The 27,919-nt window shown below is 39.9% G+C and overlaps 2 protein-coding genes across 3 annotated transcripts; one reads left to right on the plus strand and one right to left on the minus strand.

Moving 5' to 3' along the window:
- The first annotated feature begins 839 nt into the window (after positions 1–839).
- On the plus strand, positions 840–9,100 carry LOC111343296 (QRFP-like peptide receptor). 2 transcript variants are annotated; one of them, XM_088734837.1, is made up of 6 exons: positions 840–1,024; positions 3,992–4,037; positions 5,028–5,164; positions 5,443–5,713; positions 6,528–6,782; positions 7,538–9,100. In XM_088734837.1, the coding sequence occupies exons 3-6, from the start codon at positions 5,052–5,054 to the stop codon at positions 7,931–7,933; spliced, it is 1,035 nt and encodes a 344-aa protein (XP_088590963.1). In that variant the 5' UTR covers positions 840–1,024; positions 3,992–4,037; positions 5,028–5,051; the 3' UTR covers positions 7,934–9,100. The 2 variants fall into 2 exon arrangements, with proteins under 2 accessions (XP_088590963.1, XP_022806181.2); XM_022950446.2 differs by lacking the exon at positions 840–1,024 and having other exon boundaries at positions 1,089–4,037.
- Positions 9,101–9,144: 44 nt separating this feature from the next.
- LOC148721528 (pyroglutamylated RF-amide peptide receptor-like) lies at positions 9,145–16,359 on the minus strand. Its single transcript, XM_088734840.1, has 4 exons — positions 16,137–16,359; positions 12,822–13,095; positions 11,844–12,089; positions 9,145–11,225 (listed from the first exon to the last, which is right to left on the minus strand). Exons 1-4 carry the CDS (start codon positions 16,247–16,249, stop codon positions 10,869–10,871), a joined length of 990 nt encoding a protein of 329 aa, XP_088590966.1. The 5' UTR covers positions 16,250–16,359; the 3' UTR covers positions 9,145–10,868.
- Positions 16,360–27,919: the final 11,560 nt, after the last annotated feature.

The raw sequence follows: 27,919 nt of genomic DNA on the forward strand, positions 1-27,919 counted from the left end.
AAACCAAGCGAAAGACTTTTTTCAGGCGTATTTGTGATTGAAAACAGAAACCCCCAAACACTTGCGAAATAAATAGCTTTTACTGTCTCAGCTCTATATTTATGACGTCAAGGGATAGAAAAAGACAGGTTCGATATATCGATAACTCTTTTAGCAATTACACTTGCCCTTATGACACTTACCACCTTAATAAAAACGAAATAAACTGAGGGTAAACAATAACTCAAGTCCGCAACTGGCCGACCTTTATGTCGGTTCTTCTGCGTCGTGACTCAAACGAGATGCCGAGGTAACGCGTCAGCGAAAAATTTACGATTAAGGAGTCGAAAAATGTTCCAATGTTCGATAGCTTTACCGGGAGAATGAGCGCAAGAAGCTACCACGCTGTATTAAGGGCGTTCAGTTTTCTTTTCATCAAACCATAATCAGTTTTTTCGACTTTCGTCGGTAAGAAGTCATCTTAAACTCCTGCGTTATCTTGCCTCTAAAGTTATCCACAAGGTCCGTGCAGTAAAATGAACTGATGATAATGGTTCAGACAATGCACTTGCAGTAGCATGCTCGCGTCAAAGTTTGCATGAAATCTTACCTTTCTATTTACGGACTGAATATTAGGCTCTATCAGTTTAGTGAACTTGGTCTTACCTCTTTCACGATAAGAAATCTGACATTCCCAACATCTTAAGCCAATATTGGCAAACGCTTTAGAGTGCTTCATGTAAATCATGTATTTTTCAGGAAACAGGAACGAATTAATAAAGTTAAGAGGTAAGAGAGTCAATTAACTATAGGAAAGTCACGTACTGCTACGATAACATAAAGAAAGAGATCATTTCAACACAATGATTCAAATAAACACCACGGACGTTAGTTAAAGTTTTCCTCTTTGCCGAGAGGAAACTCCTGCGTGCTGCGTTCTTTTCAAGATTCATCCTCCGGCGATTCGTCCAAGTTTCACGTCTGGAATTTCTTGCTTTAAATGATCGCCACCTCAGTAGTTTTCTGTGAGTTGAAGTTTTAAAAGGTAAGATTGCACTCTCACAGCCCATAATAAGGTTTTCACAAATATCTGGGAAGAATTTCTTTTTTGAATTCTAACTTTGGTGCCAAGTCGAATTAATCACCCGGCATTTCTGCTTTCCGACAATTTGTTTGTTAGAAGCTAAATGTCAAGATCTATATTCAGTGTTCGCCTTTAAAACAGAGGTGGCTGAACAGTGTGAAAAGCAGTTTAAAACTGAACACAGTAATAAAACAAACATTGGGACAGTTCGAAGACAATGACATTATCAATTCTTAAATTTTCACGGAGAATGAAATTAATTCTTGTGGCAAATTAGGGTTCTGTAAACAGAGTTTTTAAAATTTGGCAGGGTACTTTTGTGGATAGAAGGACTGAGGGCGCAACTGTTAGCTAATAAGAACAGTATACTGCAGCATGAAGAAGATAAAGGACTAGCTCTCTAGATAGCTAGTCACGGCTTGAAGTGGGGTTAAACCATTAGCCGTCAATCGGCCTAAAAACTTTTAATCGTTTGGCGTCAAAAAGGATAAATTTTTATCGTAGATCGCCAGAAAAGCAACTCAATATTAGCCGTCAAACACTTTAAAGATCTTTCAGATCTCCTTTAGGCTATTATCGCTGCTTGCTAAAAAAAAAAAAATTAGATCTAGCCGATCTCGAAACATCTTTGAGCTCGTAAATTAGTCTCTTAGTTTCAAACATATTCCCTCAGTAGCCACTGCCTAAACTGACGGTTTGAAAATATCGTTTTTAATGTTAAATTAATGTTTTGATCTTCAAAACAGCTTTCTTCTTTAATAACTTGTTTCTTGACAACTCCTGTTGTCTCACTTTGTAATATGAAAGCTGCCGCCCCATGTTTATGGTGATGTTAACGAGTTTATTCTTCTTGCAAAGTGCGACAGGTTTTTAAAAGAGTGACACTTAATTTTATTGCAAGATGCGACAGGACGCTATAACGGCAAGAGAAAATAACGATTGAGAAAACTGAAAATTACAGCATATAGCTCCCCATCAACAACTCTACTCAGAGTTACCATAATCATTGTTCATGATAACCTTTTTTCAGGGAAACGGTGAGACGTTGTCTGAAATCTTTTCTTCCTGCAATATGCTATGGGGTCATATTTACTAATCTATAGCGTAGTTACAGTCCTTCCATAGCCGTTTTATTTCTCGTATTTATGATAATTACTTTTTAAGCGAGGAATTTTGAAAAGGAGCGCTTTTGTTCACGTTCAGTAAACCCTCTGTGGCTCTAATTCGTTTACGCTCTGATCATAATATAAGCTCTGCTAATCAGTTGAAGCGGAAAGAAATTTTTTCTTCCTCTCACGAGCGTCCACGAGGGATCGAACCCTAAGACTTTCGGATTCCGTGCTCCGAGGCCTTAATATTGAGCTACACAAACTCTATAGAGAGCTAGTCAGCACTAGATTCATATATGATAAGCGTTCCGCATAATATTGTTTACACCTTTAGTGTCGTGAACCAAGGTGTTGCTTGAAACCAAATATCAGTTATTGTTAGAGTTCTTACAGCCACTTTACTTCTTCAGGGGAAGACTGTAGAGGTCTGAATATGATTTTACTCGTATATAAAAAAAATTAAAATAAAAAACGATATTGATATAACTTGATTAGAGAAATATCTTCCTAATAACCAAAAACCGTTAAATTCACTATAATTTAATTGTCAGCCGTCAAAGGCCCTAAGATATAACCGTCAACAGCCTGAGTCAAAATCGCCAGGTGAAAGGACGTAAGATACGTGAACAGTGTACAACAACGAGACTAGAAATTCACCCTAAACGCATCGAAGAACACACTAACTGCGAAGCCCGCTCTTGGGAGGAACTCGTCGAGCGCTTAACTGAGTCGAGACGTGAGATAGACCGTAGCCCTCCTGTGAGGTTGCTCATTTTCAGTTGCGATTTCAAGGTAGACCGGATCTTATATATATAACATCACATACTCTAGTTTAGTTTTATGGATACTTTTATTTTCCCTAAGAACTTTTCACAAATATTGCGGTTGAGACCAAATATAAATTGGACATATTTTCTTATTTATTGTGTTCCCTGGTATTGAATATCAGAAGTTCACTCTTATGTGCATGGGCGTGTGCGTGTGAACGTCTTTTTTTGTTTTTTTCTTGTTTTTTTTTGTTTTTGTTTTTTTTTTGTTTTTTTTTTTTCTGGCGAATTTACATTGCTGCTTTTCCCGTAAAGTCGAAGAAAACAAAAAATGATCGGATGACCTCTGTAGACTTCATTTCAAAGCAGTGATTACCATGAGCGCTTTAATTGGAGAAAAGAAAATGCAACTTGCTCCATGTTCATGCTGTTATTTAATAGTTTCTAGGTCGATGAGGATCGCGCGAATGCCGAAAAATTTGTCGTTTCTTATACTCTGGTTTTGATTTTCCTTCTCAGTCAAGATATGGGTTAGTTCAACTTCCTTAGATAAATAGCAGTGTTAATCCCTGCAGAAGAACTCGAAATTTAACTTCATAACATATCTGCCATGATGTATTAGACACAGAGGCGCTTTCTTTTTATCCACGATGCCCTGAGCCTTAGCCACCTGTACTAACTTAGGCATGGCCTTCAATCAACTTTAATTTTTATTCAGGCGCTGCTGGTTTCTGGAGACGAGCCTCTGTCGATCTGCCTCTAGTACGTGATAATCAAGCTAGTCGAAATAAATCTGAAAATATGAATGCATCAACATGAACTACGGGAATAATACTGATGCTAACTGAAATTAACTCACTAAATAAATTTTAGCTTCATACCCTCCGGCTTGGAAAGTAATGGATACTCCTAATATTAGAAAAAGATCATAAAACATAATTTGCAAGCAGTCATCTGTCTCCAATTCAAATGATTTGCTTATTGATATGTAGATATAAATTTTTCATTAAGCGAAGGCCATTTAGGTTTTTACGCCATTTCTATCAATACAGAACAGATGTCTTGCAGATCATCACACAACAAGTTAACTATAAAAAGGTGAGAGTAAGCAAGCAATGAAAAAACTCTTACGACTCAATTTACTAAAACTTGCAGAAAAACCAGCAGAATTTTATATACCCACCTGTTTCATAACGAGTGATAGTTTAATTTACTACTGGACCGAGTAAACACATGTCAGTTTAACTTCAATTAATAAATATCTGGAGCAAAACTAGGCCGTGAAATTGAAACTGACCAAAATGAAAAGTGTCTTAGCTTGCATCACATAATTTGAAATTTTAGGTAAATCTTGAAAAGAAAGGCCACGAAACTGTTCTACTACGCTTTGAACAAATGAAGCTTTTCATGATTGAGCCCGGATCCGGCCTTCTAAGCGCTGGCGAGAGTTCCCCAACGAGTTTGGCGCACAATGAGTGCTAAAGTACTCGCAGACCTTTCAATTGACGGCCTCGCTTTTTCACGAGAAAAACGCTCGTGTCTCAGCGCCAACAACGAGAGCCTAGGTGCAAGATCATTTACAGTTGAGAGTAAATCCGTGAATAGAGGACGCGATTTCTAGAAAACGATACGCTGTAAGAATTACATGAAAATTAATGATAAAAAATATGGGGTAAGTTAACGGAAGAATCACTTTAATTTAGTAGAGAGAATAGCGTCAGAGAGGTCACGGCGCTCTCCCGCAATGGATCATGGTTAACCACGGTCTTTCCAAAACTCTTTGTACTTATCTGTGCTAAACTTCACGAACCTTACCCAGAAACTAAAACCACTGATAATTTTTTCTGTTGTTTATTTGTTGTGTGCATTTAGACTTTTACCTGTTAGTTAATATCACGGCCCAGTACTAGTAATCGAATAAATCGCAATCCAGCGGATAAGTGTTAACAAAACATACTGTGCTATCCACCGAATAAAGATTTATTCAGCAGTTATTAGCGTCCTTCACCCTTCGAACAAACGGGACCAGACTCAGGCCAGGTTGATATATGGGTATTCATTTGTTCACTCCTTTACTTTTTTTAACAGATAAATTATTTAAAACTCTCTACCATGTCCGAATCGAGCTCAGCTGCCTTAACAACAATATCATTTATTGTGGTCGTTGCAAATGTGGTAGGAAACTCTCTTGTCTGCTGGATCATTAAAAAGAACCGAAATATGAGGTATGTTGGCAAGCGGCGACCTCGGTTTTTCTTTTTTTTTTTTGTTTTGTTTTGTTTTGTTTGTCTGTTTTCGTTCATTTTCATTTTGACAAATTGTAAAAGGTTTCGGGTCTGTTGCATACTTTATTTCGAAGCACATTATAAGGGTACATTGTAAGTTCCCATATATAACATGCCAAAGTAAAGTGGGCAGACAACAGAGGGGGTCACGGGAATTGCTTAAATCGCAGGCTCATTATTCATTCAATTTTCATCCTCAACTTTTTGCAATCCCGCAGAACGTCCTTGAATTTTCTACTTGTCAACCTGGCTGTAGCAGACATCTTGTTCGCAGTGTTCATAACACCGAAAGTCCTTGTCAAACTGACTCTCTCCCACCCTGACGGGCTGACAGGGATATTCCTGTGCAAATTCGTGACAGGTGGAGGTTTTGCGTGGATGGGAGGCGCTTCTTCCATTGTCACCCTGGTTTCAATCGCTGTTGAACGTTATTATGCAGTAATGCATCTATTTAGCAGCAAAGGAAAACTAACCAGGCGTAGACTTAAGGTCTGTTCTCTTTGTAGGTAGCTTGTTAATCAGTTGGCGAAACTTATTAATTTCCCTTGATGAATTATTTTGCTTTCGTCTGTTACTACTCAGAGAGAATCATAGCAGGTATGAAAAAAAGAACAACCAAAAAAACAGACAAAAAAAATTAAAGATAAAGGATCTATTTTCAGTGTATTGTGGTACTTAACTTTTCGGGAAAAATATTATGAAAAATGTTATGAAAAATACTTTGAAAATCAAATCCCTGCTCTTCTTGAAAAGTGCCATCCAAACCTAAAAATCGTAATATCACTTTTTGTTCGCAGGAGCTTTATCCACCTCGATCTCCCTTGACCTTCCGGCTCTCTTTCCGGGTTCGCGCCCAGATATGACCATTTAATCACTTTCACCAGAGTGTGGTGAGGGTCGCACAACAGAGCGAGGCTCCAAATTAAGTGCGCCCTATATCCCACCAATCCCACCCCAGGGGAGGACATCCATCACACAGTAATCTCGTGTGTGGGAAATTAACGTCTCCTACCCCAACCCTGCAGGAGACGGGACCTCCATTTATTCGTCCCTATCCGAGAAGACTAGAATATCTAACCATTTCTTGATGTTATAGAAAGGTAGCAAATTCTTCTCAATTATTTTAAGACCCTGAGTGTTGGTCCGGCCGGGGCTCGAACCCTCGACCTCCCGCACAACAGTCCAGCGCTCTATCTATTGAGCAAACAGTACATGTGTTCTTCCGCTTAATCTCTCGAGGTCTCGCAAATATCTTGAGATAGTTATAAAAGTGAAATGGCTTAACTTCATGATTTTTCTTCAGGTCATTATCGCTACTTCGTGGATATTCTCGTTAATCTTCAATTTGCCGGTGTTCTTGGTCAGGTCCTTTGATGATAAAAGCCAACAATGTTTCCTAAACTATCCGGAGACGTGGATGACTAAGGCCCGGGAAATGGCCTGGCTCGTCTTGACAATTTTTCCTTTAACGCTCATGATTGGCTTATACTCCAGAGTCGTATACCTCTTGTGGTTCAAAAATACTCGAGGAGCCAGTCAGCTCAGCAGCAAACAAAAGGTAAGGCCAGGTTTAGTGTAGCGTGCTATAGCTGTTCATTTCTATCATAGAAAGGTTACGTTTCCAAAGAATCTGTGTTTCAGCGTCAGTGAAGGAGGGGGGTTTATAACAAGATAATTTGGTTTTACCGGCCGAGTAAAAGCCGTTAGTCCTTCGTTGGATTCGCACTAACGAAGGGCTTACGCTTGTGGGTCAACTTTAGTTGGGTGGTTAATTTACATTATCAGACCAGTTGATAAAACCAAATCATCTCTAACGAAGCTTATCGTGATTTCCACGTCAAGAAGCAGTTACTTCTCCTACGACCAACTCCTAAGGCTTGTCTACCTCAAATACACCTCTCTTCGCAGGGATTTGCTGCTTTCACGACAGTTTTCTGGCGCATGTTTCTTTCATAGTCCAGGGGGGAGAAAACACACCGAGAGCCATCTCACCTTAATGTCTTGCTTGAGCACACAACGCAACCACCCCGCCAAGACTTGAAACTGAAACCTCTCGATCAGTGTTCCAAGTACACCGCCGGACCCTGAGCAACTCGTCCCTCAACAAAATTTTAGTGAAGCGACTTTTTTTTCCTGACCTTTCATCTGGTTTAAGTTATTATACCAGGAGTCTTTATGCAACCAAGAATGTTTTGCACCCACCCTATCAAGTTTACTTTTTGGCCTGTCCATTCACCCAGTTACTGTGTGATATCACGAGATAATATATCGATTTTTGCTTTCCAATATTTATGTGATATTTGTTTATCAAAGGGCGTGCTGAGAGTACGAAAACGAGTCACTTTGACAGTGATAGCCGTCAGTGTCATCTTTGCAATCTGCTGGGGGACGAGTTCAGTTATTTACTTCATGATCTACGTGACATCCTGCGACTTTGGACATGCTGGAGCAATTGTCATAACAGTTGCGGACATGATGATCCTGTTCAATTCCGCCGTCAATCCATTTGTGTATGCTCTGTTAAATCATCAATTCAGAGAAAAAATTAGAAGAATGACGTGCTGCTCTCGTTCCTCGCCATCCAGAATCCATCCTATAAGCAACCCACCGAGCAAAGAGTTCGCGGACGACAGCGCCGCCCACCTGTCACAGATTGGAGGACTAGGGCAGAGCGCTTCATTACATGTTCTTTACTCGGAAACTTGTTGAATTTCAATTTGTATAGCAGCGGTAAATGACTTAAGGAATAGAGTTGATAATTGTAGATTAGCTGAATATTTAAACTGTGTGCAGGGAAACCGCGATCCTTTCAACCGGCGCCACAGATCTGGATAGCAAATGTAAGAAACTGGATGGTAAGACAAATCAACCAATGGAGAAAAAAATCGAAACCAATTTCAGCGCAGACTTAGAAAGCGTGTTGTTTTCGACCAGGTCTCTCGTACCATGGATTGGAATGAAGAGTTTGCAGGAATGGGAATGAGATTGGTAAGCCTCGTAAACACTTATAGGCGGCGAAGCCGTGCGATAGGCTCGGAACCCAAGGAAATAGAGAACCAAAACAAATTTAAACTAAATGCCAAACAAAACAGAGACGAATGGAAAAAAACGTGACGTGTACATCCTTCTGTTTAACAACTGCAATAAGTAATTGGTATCGCATCCCCTCCTACTACTGATCATGAGGAGACATGTCAACCACCTTAACAAAGGAAAAAGTGTTTTGAAGGAGTGTTTACACAGCAATGAAATCCACTATAATTTCCGGTATGCCTTTGTAATTGCAGACCTGTAATATCCAGTTTCTGAATTTCATATCCTTTCATTGTCTATCGTGTCTGAATATTGCTTTTGAATATCTTAATATGACAAGATTAATTTGAAAAGGTAGATTAAGTCAGATAATAAAGTGGAGAACAAGATTCGTAATAGCTCAACTAGATGAACGAGATTTCTTGAGTATTTGTAAGACATATCCTTACTTCAAAAGCTAATTAATTGAAGTTACCTCAACTTTACATATACACAACCCAGCATATAGCACACGAGATACTGCGCTTGGCGCTCCCCATCTTATTTCATCGTACTTTATATGTGAAAAATGACATGATCATTATTAAAATTGATAATGATACTCGATGCATAATTATCGCTACCATTAGTATCACTTTTTTTTTATCAATTGTTACCTGGGAGTCCCAGGATTTTCCTCGAGATGAAAGCTCCGCTATAAATCAATTATCTTTTCCTGAAGAACAGTCCATCATGTAAGGGCAGAAACGTTAACCTTCTTAATTTATTATCATCATTTTTTTAATTTATTAGCTTCGCCGGCAGGCAGGGACCCCGCAACAGCTTGCGCCAATTACTGCGAGCCCTAGTACCCACCCATCCCACCCCAGGGGAGGACATCCACCACACAGTGATCTCGTGCGTGGGAAATTAACGTCTCCTACCCCAAACCTAAAGAAGACGGGACCTACGGTTTATTCGTCCTTATCCGAGAAGACTAGAATGTCCATCCATTTCCTGATATTAGAGAAAGGTAGCACATTCTCCTCAGTAATATTAAGACCGTCATATTATATCCCCCTCCCGGTTAGCTCAATGGATAGAGCGCTGGACTGTTGTGCGGGAGGTCGAGGGTTCGAGCCCCGGCCGGACTAACATTCAAGGTCTTAAAATAATTGAGAAGAATATGCTACCTTTCTATAACATCAAGAAATGGTTAGATATTCTAGTCTTCTCGGATAGGGACGAATAAATGGAGGTCCCGTCTCCTGCAGGGTTAGGGGTAGGAGACGTTAATTTCCCATGCACGAGATTACTGTGTGATGGATTTCCTCCCCTGGGGTGGGATAGGTGGGTTTGTTGGAGCTTAAAACTCGTAGGGGACCCATGTCCTATTGTTTCTGCTCCAATACTTGGTAAAAATCCTTAAATAAATAAATAAAATAAATTAAGACTTTGAGTGTTGGTCCGGCCGGTGCTCGAACCCTCGACCTCCCGCTCAACAGTCCGACACTCTATCCATTGAGCTAACCGGGAGGCGGTTAGCTCAATGCTATTCCATTCATGCCGGTGTCATTTCTTTTCAAGGGCACCTTTTTCGAAACCCAAGGTTTTTCCTGTAGGTGAAAGCTCTTCTTTGACTCTGGCAATCCTCTTTTCCAAGGACCAGGCCAATACGGGAAAGACACTTTAGCCCTATCGCTGTTACATTCACCCAGGTGTCACCTCTATTCAAAATACCCCTTTTCTAGCAAGTAATATTCCATTATTGAAAACATCCATGCGAGACTAAAGCATCGTCTAGCTTATCAGTAACTGGATATTTTCGCGCTGCGTGTAATATCAAGTGTCTAATATCTTACAAGATTATATTTTTGCCTCTAATACCTCTTCAGGAGACTAGTCTATTATAAGTACAGCAGCTTTAGCCCCATTGCTGTTGCACTCATTCAGGTGGCACAACTATTCAAGGGACCCTTTTTCGAGACCTAAGGATGATTCTGTAGATGAAAGTTCCGCTTTGAACAATCCTCTTCTCAGAGGACTAGGCCATTAGTCTATAGTTTTACCAAATTTTTCTTATGCCCTGCTGATTTATGGTGCCTCAGACTCCGACCTTTCTATAGTACAGAATTTTTTGGACCGGTGTTTGACAAGGAAGTTTATGTCCAGGAATGTAGATATCAGGGATTTACTAGAGAAGGCGGACAAGACACTCTACAAAAAAAGATCGAATGACCCCAAATGCCCGTTTTTCCAGAACATGAGGTACAATCTTAGAAATACGCCAGTCTCTGTCCCTAGAATCCACACTGAAAGGTTTAAGAACGTTTTTAGTAATAGGATAATTTTTAAATATGACATGTAATAGTTTCCCTTGTGAGTTTATGTTGTAACTTAGGATGTGATTTTATCTTAAGAAATAAAGATTATGTTATGTTATTAGAATTGAGCTAATTACTGTTACATTCATTCAGGAGTCACCTCTATTCAAAGGAACTTTTTTCGAGTCCCAGGGAGGTTACTCTATACAAAATCTCCGCTCTAACTGGCAGTCTGCTATTCAGGGAACTAGTTCATCAAAAGAACCCTTTTCCGAGTCCCAAGGATGTTCCTTCACATGAAAGCTCTTTTATGAGTCATTTCTCGAACTTGGTCTACCTGCGTTGCCCGTGTTAGTGTCGTTGTCAGTATTTGTCGCTCTCTCTTTTTCATTCGAGGGGTGAATCCTGGACAATGATTGGTTGCAGCAGATCATGCTCCTCATCTTCTCCTTGAACTGCTGGTTTAGGAGAGCATAAACAAAAGGATTGACAGCAGAGTTCAACAAGATCATGGTGAAAGCCACGTCAAAAGGAACAGGGCCGATTGATATAGAAGCGACATCCAGTAAGGTGAAACAAACTTGTAGCGTTGCCCAGCAGATTCCAAAGATGACACTGACGATAATGACCATCAAGGTGACCCGCTTACGAACTCTTATCACACCCTGCAAATGAGAGGATACAAAGCTGTCTTACGCCTTTACCGTGGAGTGATTAAGAGTTATGTATCGAAGGTTATCTAGTTTCGCAAATGTTTTGCTTCCTTACGTTCCGTGATGACAGAGCTAAAAGTCGTTTGCATATGTCACACATGTCACGAACTTTTACATGTGTTCCGAGGGTTTCTGTACCGTTATCGGGTGAGTCGGTTTTGGTGTTATTGTTAAGTTAAGTAGGTCTCACTCCCATTGCAATGAGCCACGATGGATTTCCGGGGTCGATCGTAGGTGAAATTTTTCCCAGAGTTCTGTTACTTAATACCCGCCTGCATTTCATGTATCAATGATTGTGTATCTTTTATTCCATACGGAATGATGTAAGAAAAAGCTTTTTCCGGGTGAGCATCGTGCAACCAAAACCAAAGCAGCATCAACAGCCGATAGAAAACTCCCTGGAGGCTTTGGTTTTGAAGCTGATTGGTTGAGAAAGTGGCGCGACTTTTCTGGACCAATCACCTAACGAAGTAATGCAATCCCATCCTACTATCCACACTTAATTGAAAACTGCTCTACTATAAGTAACATTTTCGTATGCTCCAGTGGCCCAAAGGGAAAAAACCTTACTTGCTGTTGGTGGGTGGCTTCGTTACCATCGATAGCTTTGGAGCACAACGTGTAAATAACCCTAGAGTATAACACGATCATCACCAACAAGGAAACAAATACCAGAGTGGACCATGCGAAGTTGTACGCTTTCGACATCCAATGCTCGGGCCAGTTTCGCACACAAGATCGTCCATCTCCTTTAATTATGAAAAAGAGTGGCGAGGTGAAAATAACTGAAAACAGCCAAGCGCACGGGACAATCACCTGAAACAAACGCCCAGTAACGATTACTGACCTCTCTACGAATAGTTGAAAACTGATTCAATGAAGTAATTTGATTTAATCAACTAAGTTGATAATGTAAACTGGCCACCGTGAAAGTTTAAAAGCTGACGTTTCGAGCGTTAGTCCTGCGTCTGACGAAGGACTAACGCTCGAAACGCCAGCTTTTAAACCTTAACGGTGGCCAAATTACATTATCAACAGTTGATAAAACCAAATTGCCTTGTTACCCCCACCGATGTAGCACCACAGTTTCTTTAGAAACGTACCCCCTTTATTCAAAAGCAGTTTATTGAAAGTAGGAATAGTCCTTGAGATAGAGTACACGTTACGTTCAAATAGTATATGCTTAAAATTCCAGGTCAGTCATACCTCTTCGATCGGAGAACTGATCCCAGCAACCTGGAAATGTTCTTCGTTACTTGGTAGAGGGTTAGGGTAAAACATGTATTTTCAAACAAAGGAAATGTCTGCTCTCTTTAGCTTGCATTACATTTTCATGGCTGGAGTCAAGAAATGAAACCAGAACTTCCGGTATTTAGCTTGGGGAAGGGGATGTAATTGAAAGCAGTCAATCAGTTCCCATCCCCAACCTCAATCGTGTAACTAAATGCATTAAACATAAAACTGAAATGGCTGCAAATGTCACAAAGTGGAGGATTGCATTCATTCCGAAGTGCTACGCATATGAACACTTACCTACTGATAGCTTACCTTAAGTTTTTGTGTAGTGATGTTTTTTTCGCTATTGAAGGGATAAACAACAGCATAATATCGTTCAAATGCGACGGAGACCAGTGTGATGATCGAACACACTCCTCCAATCCATGAGATGTTTCCATTTGTAACAAATTTGCATAAATATAGACCCAGCAACCCGTCTGGGTGGATGGCGCCAGTCAGCGTAATGATATTTTTTGGTATCATTAACACAGCATAAAGGATGTCTGATATAGCCAGGTTAACAATAAGATAATTTATGGGAGTTCTGCAGAAATAATAAGAGTAAAACTTCGTAAATTCAGGAGACATTCAGCCTGAATTTCATTGCTCTAACGTGGGATATGGATGAGTATGTTTTTTTGTTTTTTGTTTTTTTCCCTTTCTTTCGCTTCTATCTGCCTTCTATCTGCCACCCCAAACTGAGCTGGTAAGGATAAAGATATGAGACGTATTGGGCTTCATATCAATTGTTTTCGTTTTGTTGGAGAACGAATCAGACCTCGCAAGAGGTATGCTTGTCAGCAGAATAAGATTCGAACATGATACAGGGCAGATTATCTCCAGATCCTTCAGGTTTCTTTGAAAAGGGGAGTAATCTAACTAAGCTACAAAACTCAATTTCCCGGAGTATATAAAACGCGAATCCCCTTCGGAACTTTGGGAAAACATAAAAAAAATCTTGTTAATTATGTTGACGGGTCTGTTAAGACGAGTTCCTGTCCTATCTAATCCTTATTAAATCATTATGCTCGATATCTTTCTATACGCGTGCGTACTTTGCAAGACGCGCGGAAAGAGTGGAGAGCACTAAAGAAGCTGGAGCTCAACTCCAGGCTAAGCTTCGGGCAACTTTTTCTACGCATCTTTTGTGCTCACCCCCATTCCCACATGCTTCATACCAAGATACACGCAAGCTGACTAATGACCCAATTCTTAGATTTATTCCCCAACGGAAATACCAGAAAGAGCAGGCGCGCAAAAATATGACAGGGATCAGGCAAAGTGGCCAATTGAGAGAGCAGTCACTATCCCGAAAACCACAACCGACTTTTATTGCTTCTACGCCCCTTCGTTCGTCTCCACCCATTGGGGAACTAAACCAAACCACGAAGGTAACAGGAACGGGAACATGGCCGAACAAAAGATTCATCAAAATAAGCACATCTAGAGCTCAGCACGGGCATTTTAAAGCTTTGTACATCTCTCAGCCGTCCATTACAACATAACAGCGCAAATCACCTGAATTTGCGTGGTAGGAGGATGAAAAACGCGACAGAAAAATTATTAAAATTTTTATTTGGAATTCAAAGCTGCTCACATACAATGTGCTGAAATTGAGGTGTGGCGGCGTAAGAGAGATGTACATCCAGCCATTTATGAAATTCCTTGCGTTATACCCCTGACTGCTTAAGGTGGCTCGTACTAGTTTCCTCGCGCGGGGAACAGATAACTCTTAGGATTTTTTTCTACTTATTGGAGAAGTTTACCTAAGAGCTTGTATTTGGTGTGTTGAGCGGCCGTTGTGAATGCAGGAGATAGAAACTAAAATAAAGAAGACTATTTTCGGAGAAGTAAAGGTTGCTTCACTTCATATTTAAAAGAAATATTCAACCGATATGAAATCTTGCGACGGCGAAAAAAGAACTCAAGTGAAGGATAATCTACCTGAAGTGGAAGAAGACTTTGAAACTTCAAGGAAAATAATATGATATAGCCAGAAGTCATGTGTAGGATTTTTAAGATGAGCCTGGGAGGCTGTCTTTAACCCTTTGGCTCCCAGAAGTGATCAACATGTAACTTCTCTCTATAATATCCATACACGATCCAGCAAACAGGTAATGAGAATCCACAAGCTCATCAGTAAGAAGTTGGTACCTTTATTGAACACCAAATTCTTGTAACCAATTTACAAGGAAACGTGTATCAGCTAGAGGAGAGAATTCACAATCAGATATTGGGAGTGAAAGGGTTAACGGCTTTTTAGTGATCTTCTTAGCAGTAAACGTCTGTAAATATCAGATCGTAGGTGCTCGCGCGAGCACATGCAATTGTCAGCGGTAGCTAAAACAGATCATGAGCAAATGTCGATCTTATAGAATCCAGTGCTGGGTTGTTCGAAAGAGGGTTAGCGTTAATCCACGATTAAAAGTTAACCTAGACTTTGAATTATCATGTCGAAGAGCGCGTATAAGAGCTAATGTTTTGTTGGGTTTTATCCCAATATGACTCGAAAAACAAACAAACAAAGGAAAAATCCCTATGCAAAACTACTGACTGCAAATGAAAAATTTACACTGACCTCAGGTTAGGTTAATCGCGTATTAAGCAACCCGGCCCAGATTTTTAAATGCGTGAGAACGCGCGTGGAAATTGCTAAACTCACGAAAGCTATTACATGAAAACAAGTCCGGTGACCGCTTCTTTTTATTGTTCCAATATGATAATAACGTCGAAAGGAATCATCAGAAAAAAATAGAAAATTCTATGGATGGAAATTTGTCATGTGTGAAAATTTCCTTTTTTGTATATTTTCTGAAATTCAGATTCGAAGAGTTTTTTAAAAATCTTTGTGCATTTTCCTTTTTAAGTGCCAAAAGCAATCGCTGAAAGAAATCATGGGGTCACCGGACTTGTTTTCATGCGATAGCTTTCGTGAGTTTAGCAATTTCCACGCGCGTTCTCACGCATTAAAAAATCTGGATTCTATAAGATCGACATTTGCTCATGATCTGTTATAGTTACCGCTGACAATTGCGTGTGCGAGCGCGAGCGCCTACGATCTGATGTTTACAGACGTTTACTGCTAAGAAAATCATTAAAGAGCTGTCAAAGACAGCCTCCCAGGCTCATCTTAAAAACCCTACACACGACTTCTGGCTATAGCATATTATTTTCCTTTAAGTTTCAAAGTCTTCTTCCACTTCAAGTAGATTATCCTTCACTTGAGTTCTTCTCTTTTCGCAGTCGCAAGATTTCATATCGGTTGAATATTTCTTTTAGATGTGAAGTAAAGCAACCCTTACTTCTCCCAAAATCGTCTTCTTTATCTTAGTTTCTATCTACTGCATTCACAGTGGCCGCTCAACACATCAAATACACTCTTAGGTGAACCCATCACAAAAGTAGAAAAAAATCCTCGCGCCGCCATCTTTGTTTTAAATTTTCGTCTTTTAATCTCGCGCTTCTTTCGCACGTTTCTCTCGCGCGTGACGCAAGAATTATCTGTTCCCCGCGCGAGGAAACTAGTACGAGCCACCTCAAGGCACCTCGGTATTCGTAACCTGCACGCAACAAGCAACAACCTACCTCATATCACGGTTTTTCTTAATGATCCAGCAAACTAGAGAGTTTCCTATGATATTGACAGAGGTTATTATGAAGAAGATGACTGTAATGGCGAAGGCAGCTGATGCTGACATATTGAAATTTAAGTCTGTGCGAGTTCCTGATCTGAAAAATAGTGGACAAGTAAATGAATGAAGCAACAAACGAGAAAGAAGATGATTAAAAAAGTTGATATATTCATGACAACGAGGTCTTGGAAAATAACTCCAAAAGTTATTGATTTATTTTCCATGATTAGAGGTCCGTCACGTTAACGTTTGTCCTTTATTGTTCTTGTCATAGTTGTTGGAGGCGCACCCAATCTGAAATAGCCGTGTCCTTATTTAAAACAATAGTAAAAGCAGGAACGGAAATTAAATTAAGAGTTATTTATTCGAATAAGCGTTAAGAGTTGCTATCGGCTTGTATTGTGTTTCATAAAAAGGTAACAAAAGAGCAAAGGGTCCATTCTAGTGGGGGACTGTCATTACTTTTCATTACTTTTTATCTGTCATAAGTCATCCTTCTTATTGACAGGGTTTTTTTGTACATAATTATAGCTAACAAATCTACTTCATAGGGAGGAAATGTGACATGACATTGTCCTCTCTGTCTTGGTTTAAGGCAACTTAGCTGTTTTCAGTCTAATTTTTATTGTAAATTTTTTTGTCACCCGATGGCTTCAATATGGCAGGACAAAAAGCCGCCTAATTACTTTTACAGGTTCTACTTTCTCCAACTATGGACACAATACATGCATTTACGGCAAGTTACCTTTGCATGCAATTTAGACATTAGATCAGTTTTTCAATTATTATTCACCGGCCAAGTATGAAATGTTTTATTTGTTATAATAGAAGGAACCAGGCGCTTTTAAAAGATTGCGATAAAAATGATGACAAAGATCCTTAACCCTAAAAACATTAAAAGAGGCTCAGATTGATTACATTAACCAAATCGCACCCAAGATAAACGAAAAGGCCTTCCAGCTAATTGTTAACATTTAAACCGTAACAAATAGGTTCGGTGGACCTCGAAAATTTCCTTGTTTAACTAAAAGTTTTAGCAGTAATTACGTACCTAACACCTGCAAGTTTTAGTTGAACTTGCTGCGCAAGGAGAGTCGCTTAGCTGTGCTTTCAAACAAACCCGTTCACCCCTTATAAAGTTAAGAATCTAACTTTTTCCGCATCAGAGAAATCGTTACTTTTATCAACTGAGTCGATATTATAAATTGGCCACTGAAGAGAGATTCTAAATCTGTCTTTTCAAGCGTAAGCCCTACGTCAGAACGAATCGAGGAACTGTGCGTTGTGTGTGTGGTTTATATAGAAAAAATGGAGCAACGCTATTGGCGGAAACTTGATGACGTAAAAAGCACATAAATAACTAGTTAAATGAAAGCGCTCTTTGATGACGTGAGATTAAAAGTGCTAATTTGAGATATAAATCTTCGTTCTAGAGTTTCGCGACTTTCTATGCTGCTTAGATGTAATGAAAGGCAGGAGACAGCCATATGATAACATCAGATTGTGAAGCGACGACTGGTTTAGAAGGGTCGTGGTCATATTTCTTCACGTCAATAAAGTCCGCTCGGAATCGGCCGCCTACTCGTCTTCCTGTTTCGCCGATGTATAACTTATGAACATGGGTGCATGTTTCTGCACCTGCTAAGACTTGTTAGCGGCGCCCACTATTCGGAGAAATGTCGGAAAATTCTTAGTTGCGATTTAATTGAAGACAGTCTTTTATATCAACACGGCATTCCTTGATGAAAATATCAATTTGGCGGAGTCGATCTGAAGTCTCCTCAAAGTATCTTTGTCCGAGGTTTTAGAATCATTATGAAAAAAAAACTTTTCATTGAACACGGTACCACACCTCCACGCCGACCCATTCACCATTCATGACAGACGGCCTGTTTAACAATAAGTGATTGATTGCAGTGTTTTAGTCACATCTGTTCAAACTAAAGTTCAGTGAATTTCGAAAATACAATCAAATCAGAGAATATTTTTCTAAAATATAACTGATGAAGAAGTTTTCTGTCAATTTCATTGCTGTGTTGTGTTGTGTTGCACGCAAATAATTTTCTTGATTAGCATTCTCCTGCAGATCAGCAAAGTAGATTTTCATCAGGAGAAATCAATGTCCGATTATTTTCTCTTGATTTTCACGCTTTTCACTGAAAGCTGAATACGTTTGCACAATTTCAGTGCTCCTTGTCAAAGAAGACTGAAAAAGGGCTGATTCTGCTATAAGGAAAAAAAAAGGATTTCTAGCCATGATGTAAGCGGTCATTAGCGGATTCTGTTCCAAAAATTTTCCACTCTAACACACGCAAGATCATTTTTTTTAATTAATGTGGAAAGCGATGGTAAATTCGGCAAACCAACCAAACGTCATTTTTGTCACTCCTGTCGTCTTTTAGTTTTTGTTTTGAAGAAAACAATTTTTTAGAGAAACGTTAACATAAGATCAATTTAGGGCGGAAACAAACTGCGGGAGAAGAGCTAAGTTTTAAAACCAAAATCAAAAATTATAAAATAAAACTATAGCGTTGCCTTCTAACCTTCAACAATGGGGAAATAGCTCATTAACGGTTGACTTGTCAAACTACGGCACAACGTGTTGGATGACGTAAATTTTCCAAATCTTCCGGGGCGAAAGTGCTTCTCCAAGATGAAAATCAAATAAGACAGATTCACACGCTAAATCAATCACAGGCCGGAACAATTAATAACAAGACCCATCTCGTCCAAATCAAAATCACAATAGACCAGAGAGGTTCAAGAGACATATGGTATTGAGTCTATGTACTGGACGCTTCAACCAGCTAAGTAACTCTGCTTAACTTGTTTTAGAGTAAATAGTCTAATAGGTCGATAACGAGGCAAAAGGGAGTCTTGTGTGATTAAATATAACACACGCTGAAAATGTTAACTTAGGCTCCGTGTGTCATTTTAATACAGAAAAGATACAAACTTTACCTAAGCGTACCCGTATAAAAGACTCCTTTCTTTTCAAAGACAAGCAAAACCAACGATAAAAACCGACGTTTCGGTGTCATCATGACGCCATTGTCAAGGAGAAATAAAAATTACAAAGTTTGCGGCAAGGTGTAACACTAAATTAGCATAAATATGTTAGGAGCCAATTATACAAATACTTTTGCGCGAATTGAATCGCTTTGCACGTTCAGAGTGGGTTTTAGGTCTCTGATGAAAAGCATTTCGTTCACCAAACAATCGAACTTGTTACTACACTTTTTCAGAATATGCTAAAACGTTTCAGTAAGTCTTTCGGGACTTCGCTGTGCCGTTCGTGGTAGTGTTTATATATTGAAGATCCCTTTCGTTTATGTCCGATCTACGCGTGTGTGTAAGTGTCCGCGTGAAAAGCCCACATAACCCCCATCACACAGGTCACATTGAAAGCGATAAACGACGCGTTGTTGGTTGACGCAGATCGACGGGCGTCTAGCCCTAGACGCGAAAAAGGATGTAGGGGTGATTGCAATTGATTTATCAAAAGCATTTGACTCAATATGCCATAATCTTTTACTTGCTAAGTTGCGTATGGCTGTCAAGAGTCTGCCATTAGACTCATTCAGTCGTATTTCACTGATCGTTTCCAAAGAGTGAAATGCGATGGGAGTTCTTCTGATTGGCTACCAGTTCGGTGTGGAGTTCCTCAAGGCAGCCTGCCAGGTCCCCTTTTATTCAATATTTTTGTTAATGATGTTAATTATACAGTTGGCACCTCCTAACTCCGTCTACACGCAGACGATACAACACAGTAAGCAGCCCGCACGTCTCCTGTAGTGCTTGAATCTACCCTGAATCATGATGTTATAAAACTGACTCAATGGTTCTCCGCTAACCATCTTCAAGTCAACGCAGCTAAGACGCAAGCAATGACTCTGGGCAAATCTCAGTTCACATACCGCTTTTCAGTGGAGGATCAGATAATTGACATTGAGCCTACTATAAAAATTCTTGGCGTAAACTTGGACAAGGATATGAATTATAAGCCTCATGTGGATTTTATGCCAAAAAAAGCGTACGCTAAAATAGCGGCCTTGCGTAAAATAAAGCGATTGGTTCCTTCAAATGTGATGATCACTTTGTATAGACAAAGCCCACGCGCTACCGAACTTTGAATACTGTTCTCCATTACTGCTAGGGATTTCGCGAACATTGAACAAAAAACTTGAACGTGCCAATCATTATGCATTAAGATCTATTTTAAATTTAGGGAACTCAGTCACTTACGACGCTTGTCTATCTATCGCCTCAATGGGCTCACTTGAGCAAAGACGTATCGAACATTCGCTCACTGTCTTTTTCTAAAGTTTAAGGATGCACGGCCCTAACTATATAACTAATTTTTTTAAGCCTAGGGTTACCAACTACAACCTACGAGGTAGTGGATTAAACGTCTCTCAACCATCTTATGATAATCGTTTTATGCATCATTCTTTTTCTTACTTTATTGCCCATGTGTGGAATAAATTGCCTTTGTCTACCAAATCAGCTCCTACGGTCCAGCATTTCAAATCATTAATCAAAAATGTAGAGTATAAAGCATGTCAATGTCAGAGCTGTATCTTGTAGCTTTTTTCTTTTTTTTTTAACTTTTATAGCAATTTTTATTGTATATAGTTTAATGAACTTTTATATCTCATATATGATATTTATCTATTATTTATATTGTATTTCCTTTAGTCGAGCAATTTATACATGAGCCCTTGGCTCGGGAGATTGGGTGACCACTCCCCACGTTATCGACGAATAATAAAGTTCATTCATTCATTCACAATGAGATGTTAAAGTGACAACTGCTGTATCAGAGAATCATCTGACCAAGATTCATGGCGTATTGCGAGCTCGCTCACTGATTTTAATGAGCGTCTTTTTTCGCTAGAGACGTAGGCCGAGAAGCAATGGCTACAAACCTTTATACTGATGTGCTTTTGGCATCAAATTGACAGATCTCAAAACAATAGAACGCTGGTCAATCCGGCCATCTTGACCGAACAGGCTTGCAGGGTCAAGAGATTTTATATTTTCGGCAAGTAAGTTTTCACGCAAAAAAAATGCGTTTTCTTTTCAGTTATCACGGATAACAGAAAATAGTTTCTTTGTTTCACGTATCACGACTGGAATATCGTTCACAGTTCACGGCTTTTAACTTTTTACAATCACGAGTCCCGGCTAACCACGTTTTTTGTCACGATAAAAACATCCGATCCCGTTTCACAGAAAATCCCTTTAAAATACGGCCTCTCAATTCTCGATATTCATCCTCCGTGGCTCTTTATTCTTACATTCAGAAATCGAGACGAGACGCAAGAGACGAAATTATTTGTCTGACCATTTGCTCATACAGATTGAAAACACAAAAACCTGCGACTAGTTGTCGAAGAATCATAGCATGAAAGCTAAACATTCTTGGAATCCTAGAGGCATTTATGAAAAGACAAATCCGAATTTGCGGAAGCATTGTAGCACTTGTAAACGAACGATTTAGTTAATTTGATATCACCTCTAGTGCTATTTACCCATTCAGACTGGGAACAATCTATGACGTCTGAAAGAACTGAAGCGGAAACTGTTTCCAAACATTAACAGATGGGCCGATAGGGTATCTTCGAATCGATACGATACCGAGCACGATACTGGCGTTTTTCTTCGATATCGATACTGATACTGTGTCGTCATTGAGTTAAACGGTAAGTCACGTGATTTGATCGACGAAATATAGGATTATCTTGCACTGTTAAAATTTTGCAGTATTCGATCAGTAATTTATAGAACATGCCATAGAAGTGTCAATGAGACAGTCAATCATCTAAAACCGGCTTTAGGACGTGCTTTCAGGTCGAAACTCACTGTCGTCAATGATTTCACTCTTGCAGCGCTCAGACGCCACTACTTAGACTGATACACTATGGTGCTCAGTGCCCAATCTCGAGCCCAAAGCCTTTTCGACTCCTTGTCAGCCGTTGGTCGCAGGGACAAAACTCATTTATTGACAGCGGATAAAAGCGTATTCTTTGCATTTTCTTCTCAATATATAGGACATTGTATTTAAATTTCTCCTTAGCGTTTTTCAAAACATACCACAAGCCGTGGTGGACATTATGTTGGAAGAAGTCGAAGGTGATGACGCAAGAGTATTGGCAGCTGAAGGCTTTTGAAAACTCCCGCAGAATATATACCTTCCTTAGTCTTAAAACTCACTAAATGGTCTTCAATGTAACCCTTGCCCCTATTTTAAGTTAGACTTTGAGAGATATTTCTTTTACTGAGCGAAAAGGTTGGAAAACGTGTTTGTTTTCCGCGATGAGCGATTGTCTCAGGTAGACAATTTACAATCACAAATGAACAACTTAAAATAGGGTAATAAAAATGAAAAATAAAACGGAGTTTTTGTTGGTCGGCACACGACAACAGCTTGATAAATTAGATTCGTGTTCCATTACTATGGGTAATAATCTTATCAGTCCGAACTCATGTGTTAAAAACCTTGGATTCTGGTTTGACAGCAACTTAAGCATGACTGATCATATAAACAAGGCTTGTAATGCGGCATTCTATCATTTACATAACCTGAGACGTATTAAGAAATACCTTTCGAGAGATTCTTTAATTAGTTTGGTTTATGCTTTTATAACCAGCCGTCTTGATTATTGTAATGCTTTATTGTTTGGCTTACCAAAAGTGCAGATCGCTAAATTACAGCGTGTTCAAAATGCAGCAGCAAGACTTATTCTTGGCATCGGAGAATTTTCTCATATTACACCGGCGCTTTTGAGCTGCACTGGCTGCCGGTTTCTTTACGTATTGACTATAAGATTTTGCTTTTGACTTTTAAATGTATTTATGGCCAAGCGCCAACTTATCTTAGTGATCTTATTAGTATAAAATCGAATTTATTATACAATCTTAGGTCTACTGGTAAGCTCTTAATTATTGGACCATCCCAAGGGAAAGATGCTTACAACATTGGGAGCAAGATCATTCTCAGCAGCAGCTCTGAAACTCTGGAATGGCCTATCTATGGAGCTTCGTCAAGTAACATCGCTCGCTCGGGGGGGGGGGGGGGGGGTACTTGTATTCCTGGGTGGGGAGGTGCGGCGCGGCCCCTCATACCCTGACCCTGTTTAAGACAAATATCGCTGATTTTCCTACCTTGTTTAAGACAGAATTCCGATTTTTGATACCCTGTGTAAGACATTTAATATGCCTGGTATCAATGTCAAAATCAACGGAATTCAATATTAATTAAAATTAGAGCTTGTAAAAATTTTGCTGTTTATCCACCAAGAAAAGATATCCTGTTTAAGACAAAAATTGATAAATCGATACCCTGGTTAAGACAAAACATGATAAATTCGATACCCTGTTTAAGACAAAAATCTCGAAAAACATACCCTGGCTGGCCGCACGTCCCCATTAAGCCCTTATAAGGGAGTACCCCCCCGACATCGCTTAACAGTTTTAAATCTCGACTTAAAACTTATCTTTTTAAGAAGTATTATAACATAACCAAAGTAAAGCGCGCGCTCTGATTAGTCAATTTAGCGTCCCCCATTTGCCCATGGGTGTAGGCTGCTGACGTGAGCAAATGCAAAGACTATTTTTCCGCGCGCGCTTGTTTTTTCTGGTCGTGTAAGATTTGTTAAATAAAACGGAACTCTTTAGCTACAATGTATCAATGTTATGTTATAAAACAAATGGTAAACACCAAAGCGTACACTATTGAGTTATGGATGCACTTAGGAGGTTTGCTAAGCACTCAAGAAGCTAGAGTCGCTCTCGGCTATCGCCTTGCGCGACTCTAACGCTTCTTTCGTGCTTAGCAACCTCCCGCGTGCATCCATGACTCAATAGTGTACGCGGGGGTGTTAGCCATTTCTTAATTTTTGTAGTTTGTAACTTAGTTCCTTTTATTCTTACAGTAATGTATTTTTTCTTAAACATATGACTGTAAAGCCGGCTATTGATCAGCATATGTAAATACGCGCTATATAAATTGGTAAATTATTATTATTAAATTATAAGGTGTTTTGAAATTAAAAAAACTCAACCGTACCTGGAGCACCTATGGTTGGAACTCCCTGGGAAGAACAAACATAGTAAACTGTTGTTTGGAGTTATTTACAGGTCAGATCTACTGATAACAGCCTCCCACTGGCTAAATGGCTTCGAGGACTTGCTTAGTCATATAACATCAACATGGAATGGGATGGTGGTTATTATGGGATGGCATGGTGGTTATTATGGGATGGCATGGTGGTTATTACAGGCGACATTCATTTTGACCTTTTCGGTCGCCCAGACTCACCCATTACAAACTACATGTTTGGGCTCGAGCAAATTGTTACGAAGCCGACTAGAGTCACTAAGACCTCTCGAACACTCATTGATCATATTATTACTAACTACCCATTGCGCATTTCTGCTGCTGATGTCATTCCTACCAGTATTGTCAGCGACCACGATGCTCCGTTTGCCTGTATAAATGTGCGTGTTAATCGGTAGCAACCGCGCTATAAATATATCAGGAATATGAAAACCTTCGACGAACATGAATTTATTAGTGATTTTGATAACCTGTCTCAGAACATTGTATACTCATCTGATGATCCGGATGAACAATTGGAATACTTTAACAGTATGTTCAAGGAATGTCTCGAGAGACATGCCCCTCTCCGGAGAGTACGAGTTACGCGATCACTAGCACCCTAGATGGACGACAGCCAAATACGGTCACTACAACAGCTGCGAAACAAATTCAGGAAGGAGGCCCACCAGAATGGCTCTCAGGTGTCCTGGGAACTTTTTCGGGACGTTAGAAACAAATTAAAGGCAGCTATTCGTCGAGCTCGCGAGACCTTCATAGCGCAGGCGTTATCCTCTAATAAACCGAAGGAGGTGTGGTGTATTATCCACTGCATATCAAAGTCTAACCAGCAGCCCTTGCGGCAGGATCCCGACGGTTAAACTCATTCTGTGCTTGTACTGTCGAGAGAACTTTACCTGTTAGTAGTGACTTACCTTTCTGTCTTGATGAACTAATTGAATCTCTACCTGATGATAACCCTGCTAATTTCAAGCTCCGAGAGGTGTCCCATGGTGAAGTCCTGCGCATACTGAAATCGTTAAGATCTGACACGTTCACTGGCCCTGACGGCATCCCTGTCAAATGCGTCAAAATGACGGCTGATTCCATTTCTGGCCCCCTCACAGCTATTATCAACAACTGTATTAGGAAACACTATTTCCCAAGGCCTGGAAAAATGCGAGAATCAGTCCAATTCCTAAGGTAGATCAACCGAAGTCCGAGGAACACTTTCGTCTCATTTCAATTCTCCCCACACGTTCAAAGGTCTTTGAGAAGCTTGTCGCGCTGCAGATGACCACCTTTTCTGAGTCTAAATAAGTATTCCGTGATACAATTTCTAGCTATCGTAAGGGACACTCGACTTGCACATTGCTAATGGGTATCCGTGACGATTTACTGATAATTAAAGCGATGAAAAAAGGTGAAGTTACTCTCATGGTGCTAGCCGATTTCTCTAAAGCGTTCGACACAGTGAATTACAAGATCCTTCTAACTAAATTATCGACACTTGGTTTCTGGAAGCCATTTATGCGTTGGTTGAATAGCTATTTGAGTGGCCTGTCACATTTCGTTCAGATCGATGATCGCATATCCGAATCAGTCAACGTACGCTTTGGTGTGCCACAAGGGTCGATCCTTGGCCCAATGTTATTTGACCTCTATGTTTCTAATCTGCAAGATCATCTCCCTTCCTCAGTTGGTTTATTTCAATACGCTGACGAAACTACAATATACTTCAGCTGTCCTGCCTCTGAGCTGCAAAGAAGTGCGCAAGAATTTAACTCCACACTAAACACAGTGAGCTCTTGGTCTAACGACTCCCATCTAGCACTTTATTCGAAGAAGACTAAGACGATGTTGCTATCCACAAGCGGGATGTCACACGTACATGGTTTAGGTAAAACCCGACCTGCTATCACAATCTCGGATAGCACATTAGAATATGTAAATGTGAGTAAGCTTCTTGGTGTCCATTTCCATTAGCACCTAAATTGGGATGAGCACGTGCAAGCCACGTGCAAGAGTTGTTACGGAACAATACAAATGATAAGGAAACTTAAGAACTTTGCTGGTTACAAACTTAGAAAGCACTTAGCGGAGTCGCCGGTGCTGTCAAAACTCGATTATTGTGACACTGTCTATTACCCTTTGCCGGAATTTCAACTAAAGCGTTTACAAGGTGTCCAGCTGGTAGCTGCTAGTTTTTTCCTGAATCTAAATAACATTAACGGTATTGTTAAGATAGGGTGATTACCAATAATTACGGTGGCCAATTTACCATTTCAACTTTGTTGATATATCCAAATTATTTGATTACCAATAAGACAACGAAGAGACTTCCACGTTCTCAAACTCGTTCACCAAGCGTTGTACGCCCCCAGCTGGCCGTCTAACGTATCATTAGATACAGTTAAACATCTACGTTCTTTGTGGTCAGGAGCTGCAACAAGACTAATTATACCAATGGAGAGAGGCACTTTTCAAGACTCTGTTGCCAAGTTATTTAAAGTCCTCCCGGCAAATAATACAAACTGTAATGATTTTAAAGTGCCCGTAGAGAACTTAAAGCTTATCTTTTAAATAACATTTGTGAATAGTTTGTAAATTATAATAGATTTTTATAGTTTGTAGAGAAGTTAATGCCTATCTTTTAAATAACATTTATTAATAGTTCGTAAATTACTTTCACTAAAAGTTAGTAGTTTTTAGCAGGTAAAGAGCCACCAGGTGGATTCACAGTCAATAAACCATTATTATTATTATTATTATTATTATTATTATTATTATTATCCGACAGTTGTAAAAACTTATGTTTGCCTTATATATATCTCTTTAAGAGCCTCTTGAGCTTATCCAATGGTTCTTCCTGCCCGTCCCTGTCTCGGCATTTTGGCTCAGGAAAGGAGAGCTCGAGAGCAACCCCAAACTCTTCAGAGAATTTGGCGGACTCCTTTAATAGAGATTGATGACCTTGTGTTGTGGCATGCTCTTCAAAGGCTCTCACCAGGCTCATGGTTGGGTCGTTATTACTATAGAGCCTGATAGCTGACTTAATCTTGATTTGTTTGTACTCAGTCTCCACAGACTTCAGGCCACGCCCTCCTAGAGCTCTAGGCAGGTAGATAAGAGAAGTTGATCAAAGCGGATGCTTCCCACTGCTATTGCTGATAATCTTACGAGCCTGTCTATCCAATTTCTTTAAGTCAGAAATGTTCCAATGGTGTGACTACATGAGGTATGAGAGTACCGGTAGCGCTAGTTCTGTCCCTCACCATCATAGTGGGGATGCACGGTTTGCCTCTGAACATGGAATGGGTTCTCCACGCGCAGGAGATACTCGAGAGACGCCATTGAACAGAGAGAGCAGAAAAAGGGCCAACGATAGCTCGGCTCAAGACGACAACGGTAAACCACTTCAGTTTCTCAGAGATTGTATGGAAGAAAGTGATAGAAAAGATAGAGAGTTCTTACTGCAGATGACCAGACTGGATCACGAAAGGGAAGAGAGAAGCTCGGAACAGACTATGAGGCTGATGTTGGAAGTCGCAAAAGTGTTCAGAAGCGGAAATTGATAGCACCGTTTAGTTGGTTAGACGCCACCACTCTGTTGCTGTCCGAGAGTGGGCTTCACC

The sequence above is a fragment of the Stylophora pistillata genome, chromosome 10, assembly GCF_964205215.1.
Source record: "Stylophora pistillata chromosome 10, jaStyPist1.2, whole genome shotgun sequence".
In the NCBI taxonomy this organism is placed as follows: domain Eukaryota; kingdom Metazoa; phylum Cnidaria; class Anthozoa; order Scleractinia; family Pocilloporidae; genus Stylophora; species Stylophora pistillata.